The sequence below is a fragment of the Palaemon carinicauda genome, chromosome 31 (assembly GCF_036898095.1).
Source record: "Palaemon carinicauda isolate YSFRI2023 chromosome 31, ASM3689809v2, whole genome shotgun sequence".
NCBI classification, from domain to species: Eukaryota; Metazoa; Arthropoda; class Malacostraca; order Decapoda; family Palaemonidae; genus Palaemon; species Palaemon carinicauda.
In genome coordinates, this window is record NC_090755.1 from 15072192 (window position 1) to 15081802 (window position 9611).

At 37.2% G+C, this 9611-nt stretch overlaps 1 protein-coding gene across 4 annotated transcripts in view; it reads left to right on the plus strand.

The window, feature by feature from the left end:
• LOC137624321 (proline-rich proteoglycan 2-like) overlaps nt 1-8725 on the plus strand; it is a 70387-nt gene extending 61662 nt beyond the window's left edge. For 3 of the 4 annotated variants that reach the window (XM_068354991.1, XM_068354992.1, XM_068354995.1), the window contains one exon: nt 6212-8725. In XM_068354991.1, coding sequence (XP_068211092.1) covers nt 6212-6285 — 74 coding nt within the window. In that variant the 3' untranslated portion in view covers nt 6286-8725. The remainder of the gene's footprint in view (nt 1-6211) is intronic. The other variant, XM_068354994.1, reaches the window with a different exon arrangement.
• Nucleotides 8726-9611: the final 886 nt, after the last annotated feature.

Genomic DNA, 9611 nt, shown 5'->3' on the forward strand with positions numbered 1-9611 from the left:
CCATAAATAGAGTACTTGACTAGACTATGAACGACTTGGACAACCGACACAGGCATCGCTCACGAAGTCTAAGGAGTTGGTGCAGTGTTAGCCTTTCTCCTTAGGACCTGTGGTAGAGGTTCAGCAGATGGTGTAGCATACCTAGCTCCCTCACATGACAAGAAGCACTTATCAAAGATAATGGTTACACCATCAGTCTAGGTAAGAGTAAGAATGTCTGGCCCTTCTTCCTCTTTTCCTTCCTCTTCCTTGGGGTGCAGCGGCTAGACCGTTATGTCGTAGGAATGACTTTGATGCAAGTAAGAACCCTACCTATACTGAGTGATTAGTGTCTAATTTTAAGATAGAAGTGCTTTGCTCCAGACAAGGGTGAGGATGGACAGTAATGTAAACCCATCAATTTGCTGAGCCTTACATTGCAGACACAGTGACCTGTGAGGGTATAGTTCTTCTGTGCTCACTTGCTTATAACAGTAACCTAGCCCTATTCCCTGTTATTCAAGTAATAGGAAGTGGATATGAGTTAACACAATTGCTCGACATGAAGACTGTTAGACATCCCAAGTTTTTAAACCAACCAGTTTGGTTACAGAAACCTTCTCCTATGAATAAGTCTTGAATTAAAGTTATCATTAATGGAGTCCAGTCAAACAAATTTCCAGTGAACCAGGGGGTACTCTAAGGGAATGTTTTGTCACCTATGTTGTTTATCCTCCTCATGGATTTTGTAATGCATAGAACAGTTGGGGATGGCGGAGAAGGATTGGACTGGATTGGTAACAGGAAATTACCTGACCTAGAGTATGCTGATGACGCTGTCATTATTAGAAGAACACCACAGGACTTGCAAAGCTTGCTTACCAAAATGCACAAAATTTCACGTGGGGTTGTAATCAAGATAAACTGAAGAAAGAATGAGTCGATAAGAACAGAATATGCAATGGAAGGAGAAAGGATTAATGAGGTGGACTTATTTAAATATTTAAGAACTATGATCTCTAATACAGGCACTTTAGAATTCGAGTTTAATGAAAAATTAAAAAAAAAAAAAAAAAGTAAATCAGACAATGGCCAAGTTAAGTAAAATTTGGAAATAAAATCACCAGAAATTACAGTACATATAAAAATCAGGCTATATATCAGTTTAATGAGATCTGTATTACTGTATGGACATGAGTCGTGGTATAACAATGAAACAATATCCAACAGATTTTGTAGATTTGATAACAAAGCCCTCAGAAGAATATTGGGAGTTGAATGGCAGGACAGGATTAGAAATTAAACTATAAAAGATTACTCTAGTGGCATATGTGGATGAGATTATGTTGAGGGGTAGATGGAGATGGTTTGGGCATGCTCTTCGCACTCCCCAAGAGAGATTAGTTCACCAAACTTTCAATTGGGCTAAATGAGGCACTAGAAGAGTTGGAAGACCCAGGCCTACATGGCTGAGGGCGATGAAACGTGAAGTAGATGATGAGTGGAGAAGTATTGATTTAAAAGCTCAAGATAGAGACGTCTGACAAAATCTAACCTAGGCCCTTTGCATCAATAGGTGGGGAGGAGATGATGATGATTAAAGGATCAAGGTTTGTATCCATATAAGAACAAATCACAAATTTTAAAAGTACTGTTGTATTTTTCCTCACTATACAAACCCGAGTCTTATAAGTTATACTCCCCATCTCACCCACCCCACTAGTTCTAAGTGAAGATCAAATTGACTATTCAGTGAGTTGCTAGAAGGGTACGGCTTCTCTCAGTATCAGCCAGTAACTACTGACACCCCGTTATTAATTTTTAATAGCCGAGTTTCCAGCTTTGCTAAAATCATACTCCTATTGAAGGCCTCAGGTTTGTACATGGATAGTCAAAAACACAAATTACTTTGAAAGTTTGTAATTTTAAAGTTAAAAAGCTTACTTTTGATTCTCTAACATGAAATTAATGTCATAATTTCTATGTGTGAAGATTTCATTCATGCTTGTGGGATGAGATCTAAGATTTTGATTTTGATGACAGCCTTCCAGTGTGTGTGTGAGATAAACACTTTATTCTAAGTCTGGAATGGTATAAGAGTGCACTACATATATAGAACTGCACAATAATTTTACAATTTCAAACTTTCGTCATATCTTTTAAAAAGCATCACTTTGCTCTTAGTGCAATTTCAGGACATGTGCATTCCCCTTGAATCAATTTGAATCACGAAAAAAAAAAAACATTCACATTTCAGAGTACTGAGTGACCAGACATCCTTAAAAAGGTTTGACTCTTGAAAGATACTTTTTAACAATTTTTTCTTTTTTTTAGGGTAATGTCCTGTGTGGGGTCCAAGAACTTTCCTATAGTAGCTTAAAACTGGGAATCTAATATGACGAGAAAAAAAAAAAAATAATGTCCTCCCAGCTCCAGGGCTAGATTATCAACATGCTCTTGGTGAGCACTGTGTAAGGAAGACCTACCGACTCAGGCTCTATTGAATACGTCACAGCACCTCTTATTGCAGAAATCAGTTAAACGCATGATGAATCAACATCGATACTGGAACTGAGGCTACCTGGTCGCCTTTATGTGCTCTAAAACCTCCTTTAGAATTTGTCGGCAAACGTGAAGATGCTCATTTCTACAATCCTAGCAGTGGGGGGGAGGAAAAAAGTCCTATCACCCCTTCATTTTACGAGGCAGTGTAAGAGAACTCTAACCCAAGACAGTGGAAGACCATGGTACAGAGGCTATGGCACTACCCTAGGCTAGAGAGCAATGGTTTGATTTTGGAGTTTCCTTCTCCTAGAAGAGCTGCTTACCATAGCTAAAGAGTCTCTTCTACCCTTGCCAAGAGGAAAGTAGCCACTGAACAATTACACTGCATTAGTTAACCCCTTGAGCAAAGAAGAATTGTTTGGTAATCTTAGTGTTGTCAGGCATATGAGGACAGAGGAGAATCTGTAAAGAATAGGTCAGACTATTCGGTGTATGTGTAGGCAGATAAAAAATGCGCCGTAACTAGAGAGAGGGATCCAATATAGTACTGGCTGGACAGTCAAAGGATCCAAAAATTCTCAAGCGGTAGCATCTCAACGGGTAGCTGGTGCCCTGGCCAACCTACTACCTACATTATATATATATCTAGATATGCAGTAAGTCTAAAGTATGAGACAACCCTTTGAGCTATCGACTGTTTGGCTCGTGGGGTAGCATAGTGTATGTATCATATTTTATACTATAAGCACACTAGATATATACAAGTTACATCCTTTTTTTCCCATCAAAACGTGATTCCGCACAAAAAGGACCAAAGTGGAAGATCCACATGCGAGGAGAGACGATGCGAGACTAAGGCTAAGGGAGCGAGGGATAAGGTGTTTGTGTGGAGAGGGAAATTCTGCGAATGATGCTGGGTGCAAAGGAGTGGTTTCTGCTTAAAATCTTCAAGCCTGGAGAGTACTTATCATGAAACAGTAAATACATGAGTTTTTACTTAATAGGTTATACTGTTCCCTGTACCTCGAATAACCGAATACGCGAAGATAGAAATCATGAAGACCGGGGGTTGACTGTATTGCAGGTTTTTGAGGGCAGATAAGTTTCATATTTTTCACATTTAATTATTGTTTTTAAAAGTTGTAATTTATTAGCTTATAAAAGTTTAAATTTATAATGATAAAAAATATGAAAAGTTATTGCAGATATCTGGATCTACTTCACAAATAACTAAGGGATTACTGTAGTAGAGAACATTATCTACTTGGACAACTGGCTACCTCAGTGAAGACAAGAAAACTATGCCTTACATGTATGAATTGGGTTCTGCAAGTTCATCAGGACCTAGGTTCTTTGGTCAATTTGAAAATTAGTCAAGGTTAGCTATAGAAAGGATATTCCATTGGCTAGGCCAGCACTAGAACATGCCAAAAGCCACATTAAGCTTCTTGTAGACATCTTGAATAAGAATCCTTCACAAGGTCAATTGTTTTCTCCGGAGTCATTTCTCCTCCAGGTACCAACTCAAGAAAGTCATGGGCCTCCTTCAGTTTGCCTCGATAGTAGACCTACTGTAATTCTGAAGACCAAGTTAAAAGACCTCGACAGTGTGGAAGAAAGCAGATTAGAGAGGATGTCGAGACAAGCGTCTTAGAGGGGATGTCGAGACAAGGAGCTTAAAGGGTATGTCGAGAAAAGCAATTTTAGTTGTACGGTTGCTGCAAAAGAATTCTCAGACCTTGGACCTCACCTGGGTATATCTCCATGTCAGTCTTGTTGATCCCTTCTGCATTTTCCATGATCATTCATACAGATTCCTCCAAGTCAGGCTGGGGAGGTCACTCAGAGGAGACCTATATGTTTGCGAAATGGTCCCTGCAATTTGGGGACCATTTGTGGGAACTGCTGGCAATTTTTCTGATGTTGAAGTTCAATCTCGGAAAGAACTCTATCAAAATTTTCGTAGACAACCAGGCGGAGGTCTGTTGTCTCAGGAGGGGAGGATCTTACGCAAGAACTCTGTGGAGTAATTTTATCAATTAGGAAGCTCCTTTGGGAGAAGGACCTTGTCCTCTCTCTGATCCACCTTTCAGGCTCCCTCAACACGGTAATGAACTCCCTGTTCAGACAGACAACCCTGGACACAGAATGGACATTGGATCAGGGATTGTTCCAGGTCCTCATGATTATACCTGATCTTGAAGTTGACATTTTCACAACAAGAGAGAATCATAAAATTCTGCTTTTCTTAGCTCTAAATGTGGATCCTCAGGCAGTGGTCTTTGATTTATCTGTTTTCTCCAACAAGCATAATTTCAAAGGTTTTGAAGATCCTTCCAGAATTTTTGAGGACAGTGGTGCTGGTGATGTCACATTGGCCGAACAACCCATGGTTCTACTACTTTAAAGTCTAGGATCAAAGTCGCACTCTCTTCGATCTGCATGGCTATATCAGAGTTAGGAATCAGAGTATACCCAAATCATTTTCTCTGACCCAGAACCTTCATGCTTTGATTTTCTCCCATATTTATGGTGAAGAAATTTTAGCATACAATGTGCCATATCTGATGAGATGAAGGGTCCTTCCTCCACCAGACAATAAGTCTGTATGGAAAGCATGGCTGACCTTACTTAAAGATAGATCCCCTTGCCAGATAACCCCCGACTCTTGGCTTCTTCTCGTGTCCACCTCTTTGAAGAAAGGAAACTTAAGTTGTCAACAATCTTATACATATCTGCATTGACAGAACCTTTGGACATGCAAGTCTACTCTAATGTTTTTCTCTGGTATTAGTTCTTGGAGACCACACACCACATTAATCCACAAAAAATGGTTTTGATGTAGGAAAATCCAATTTTTGGGGCGGTGCCATGTCGTCTCAAAGGACCCCTTCCTCCTAGCCTTGTGTAGGGAAGTGAGGCATATGAGCCTCATTCAGGATATAAAGGATGGTAGAAAAGCGCACACTAGCAACTAGGTAGTGTCATCTCCAGTACCTGTATTGATTTTCAGCCATGTGTCATCATATATCCAACTTATTACAACATGAGAGGATGGATTCAATAGCGCCTGAATCCATAGGTCTTCCTTATACTCAGTAAGTCCGTGCTGTGCATGTTGATACACTGGCCCTGGAGCAGGGAGGACTATACTTTTTTGGTGTTTTCTTGTCATATTGAGTTATTTGTTCTAGCCTTTCACAGGAAAGTTCTAGGGGACGATAAAACACTTCACCAAAAATTAGTTTTTCCATTAAAACCAATTTTATTCCTTTTAGCATTATGTTACTAAAAAAAGTATCAAATGAAAAGAATCTTTATATGGCTCTCTGAGTATTGTAAGGTGTTTTCAGTACAGCAAAATCTTTTTCTTTTTTGGATGGTATTTACCAAAGTTACACAATATGCTAAAATTCTAGGTAACAGGTCAAATTATGCTTGACATATAAAAAGGGTTTAGATTTAATTTACAAATTCTTTCTCAGGCTTTAGCAATTACTTCTAGCTAGATTGTAAAAATGTAATGCTTTGAAAGTATAAGGCTTGCTTCTGATGCTCCAATAACTAAACTCTATTGCTCTTTAAAATGTCTATCATCAGGGTATATTTTCAGGCTAATGTAAAACTTGGTAACATAATGTATTGGACTGTAAAGTTCTTTCTGGGTATACCTAGTGGCTAAGGAGAAGTCATAATATAGTTAATCCTTTCTTTCCTTCTCCTTCAGGGTTTGCTCCAGATGGCCAGCAGCCTCCACCCTACAACGCGCAATACCAACCTAACGCTCCCCCTCCGCAGTAAAGGGTAGTTTTAGTTAGGTCCTGCTTTCAAACTTAAGTGGTTGTATGAGTTATAATCCTGCCCCTGGCTAGCTAACCATACATACAAGGAGCTGTAGCTTGAAATCATGGTACTGTACTGAGCATGATATTTCGCCCAAAATACTATTTTTTTTCTACAGAACTGACTTTTTAACTTCTGCTGTCTCAAGTCATGGAAAACAAATAGACTCGAGTCCTTTGCTTCCAGTATGAATAATCCTTTTAAACAGTTTGATGGATACTCAATCAAGAATTACAAATATAATTATTCCCTTTTTTATTTATATGGTTTCAGATACACTAGTTATTTACATCAACATGAATCACAGAACTACTGGTATTGTTAGTGACTTACACTGTCTAATCAATGCTGTCAAATGATATTCACTCGAGTCAGATTAGTGACACCCATATAAGGATTATAGCATTTTCATAATTCAATAACAAACAGATCCACGCTTTCAATATTCAAGGAGAAATAGAAAACAGATTATGTTTGCTTTGAGGGGAATACCTGTGGATGTTGCACTTGGGTTCATAAGGCTCCATAAAATTGAATGCTTATCCTTTGATTTAGGAAGGTTTGAGAACTGGGCTAAGTAACACTGAAATCAGAGGTGTAATAACAAATTCTTGTTGGCTTGAAATTGCTACATTAAACAAATAAACCTGCAGTAATTAGCCATGCGTAGTACACTTTATTTCACTTGCTCTGCTATAGCCCCTAATATATTTATTTTGCTACTTCTGCTACAAGATGATCGCATAAAATGCCCACAAAAATTGTTCTGTCAGACAGTGTCATTGTTTTTAATACCTGTACTACTACTGTATTATCAATATTAAAGAGTACTTGTGACTTCATAAGGTGGGGTGTGTATACCAGCTACAGAATCTATCTTATATACTGTACAATATAAATAAGGGGATGATTAACTAACTAAAACCTATCATTAGTTTAATTACTGTATGTATGGTATTTAAACTATAAATACCTCATAAATTTTATCATCCTATGCACTAATGTTGTGCCAGATGCATTTCTTAACAAAAACATGGGATGGTTGTAATACTAAAGTTAAATTACTTTGACTTTCCTAAAGAATTCATTAAAGAACACAACTTTTCATTATCCATGCAGTTACTTCACTAGAAGAAAAAATGTGACAATTGGTTTGTTCAATAAATGTACAGTATTACATGTAATAATTGTGAAAATCTTTAAGAAATATAAAAAGTCCATCTTAAATTCCTGAACTGCATACTCTATAAAAATTAACTTTTATATCTTAGTGTTTTTGGTGTTTTTTTAGTTATGTTTGTTTTCTTTTTAAATGTAGATGATGTAAAAGAAGTGTGAAGCAGTATCAAGCAGACACCCTTTACCCTCAAATGTGATAAAAGCATTGTGGCCTAACACACATCTTACAAAATATTTTAGAAGTTTTAGAGGATTTCATTAATTCTATCCAATTTATGAAAGGAATTGAGATTATGTGTATATTATATTCTTACTTAGAAAAAAAAAAACTGTAAATATTTTATTAAAAAGAATCTCTTGGAATAGTACACTTAGTCGAGTGAGAAAAGCACATTAATGAAAATACCTTCAATGATTCTTTTGAACAAAGAATATCATACAGAATTGTGAATATTACAGACTAAATCTATGTATTACAGAATAGCTAATTTTAGGGATCCTTAATACTGTATAGGCTAACTGTGATTTCAGTTCAAGCGGTGCATTAAAATATATGTAAATTATGATGTCAATGACTTTTTTTGTGTCAGATTTTATAAATATCATAGTTTATAATTACAGTAAAGAAGATATACAATACTCAGATATTAACAGCATTTTATCTAAAAATTATAATTTGTGTAATTCTCTATTAAGGCAAGTTTTAATATACTATGTACAGGGATTTGTTGTGCTTTTACTCTCTCTATTAAAACCTATCTGTCCAATGAAAGTGCATTACATAGAAGCTTATAATTATACTAACATAAATGATAATCATCATAATCTGCTGATTATAAGATGCATTTTAGTATTTTTTATGAAAATTTCACCAATATATATGAGGCAATTTACATGTATGATACATGTTTTGTTGCAAAAAATATAAATATCTTTTAATCGGATTTTAAGGACATTTTATAATTATGGAGTGAACTTAGTTTTGACAGTTTTCTAGGTTAGGTCATGTTTGCTTTTGTTAGGAGTTTACATTTCCAGTTGTTGTACTTTTAATTTTAACCGTCCGATCATAATAAAGGAATCTTGCCATCTTCTGTTTTAATTTCACAACCACAAGGAAATTATGTCTCCACATTTTAAAATTGTAATAAGGGACAACTGTGATTCCTTTGTAAAGTGAATTAAAAATGGAACTTTATTAATAAAATATAACAAATTTTGAAGTAATTTGTATTTTTCCTAGCATATAAACCTGAAGCTATATATAGGGGTATATACTTTTGTCATAGCTGAAAAACAAGCCATGATAATTTCTAGTGAAGGATAACTACCCCACCCGCTAGTTAGAGGGTGGGGGTAGGGTAGACTGGCTACTCCGCTCACTCACACCTCTCGGCTGTGTAACCACTTTGCTTTTTGGCAGGACTTCTCGGGGGACAGGGTGGCAGGCCAATTTGTATGAATAGCTTCAGGTTTGTAAGCTAGGAAAAATACATATTGCTTCCAAATTTGTTATTCGTTCCGGCACAAATACAAACCCTCCGCTTTTTATAGGGTTGACTTACTCTTAGGAGGGAGGAAGTCCTTACCAACTGGCCTTGGTCATGACCCAGGGTCCTCTCTATTTCGATCTGTAATCGATAGTAGAAGGAACCCTACCCTCACTAAATTCAAGTGCCGATATGAGGTAATGCACTGATAGAGGCCTCCAGAAACTTGTGTGTGAGTGAAACTAACAGTGTGGCTTGTCTTTAACATAAGAACTCAAGTACAAAACCTATTCTTCTTAAGACTTACCCAATACCCTCCCTCAACAAGGTATTGGGGATGCAACGAAGTATTATTCTATACTTAGGAGGCACAAGGGAAATGAGTCTTACCCACAGCGAGGTGAGGTCAACTATGCTGAGGCTTGCAGTGCCGTTTTCCCCAGAGGGGAGAAGAGATTGAGACGTATCTTCTAAATATTGTTGGACGGGTAATATGCATAAGTCTAACTATGGAGTAGTAACACAGAACTGTGAGCAGGACAAGCATACGGGCGTAGCCCAACTTAAAGTTGTGTCCGAAACTCAGTTGGAGAACGTTGAAAACGTTTGTAACGG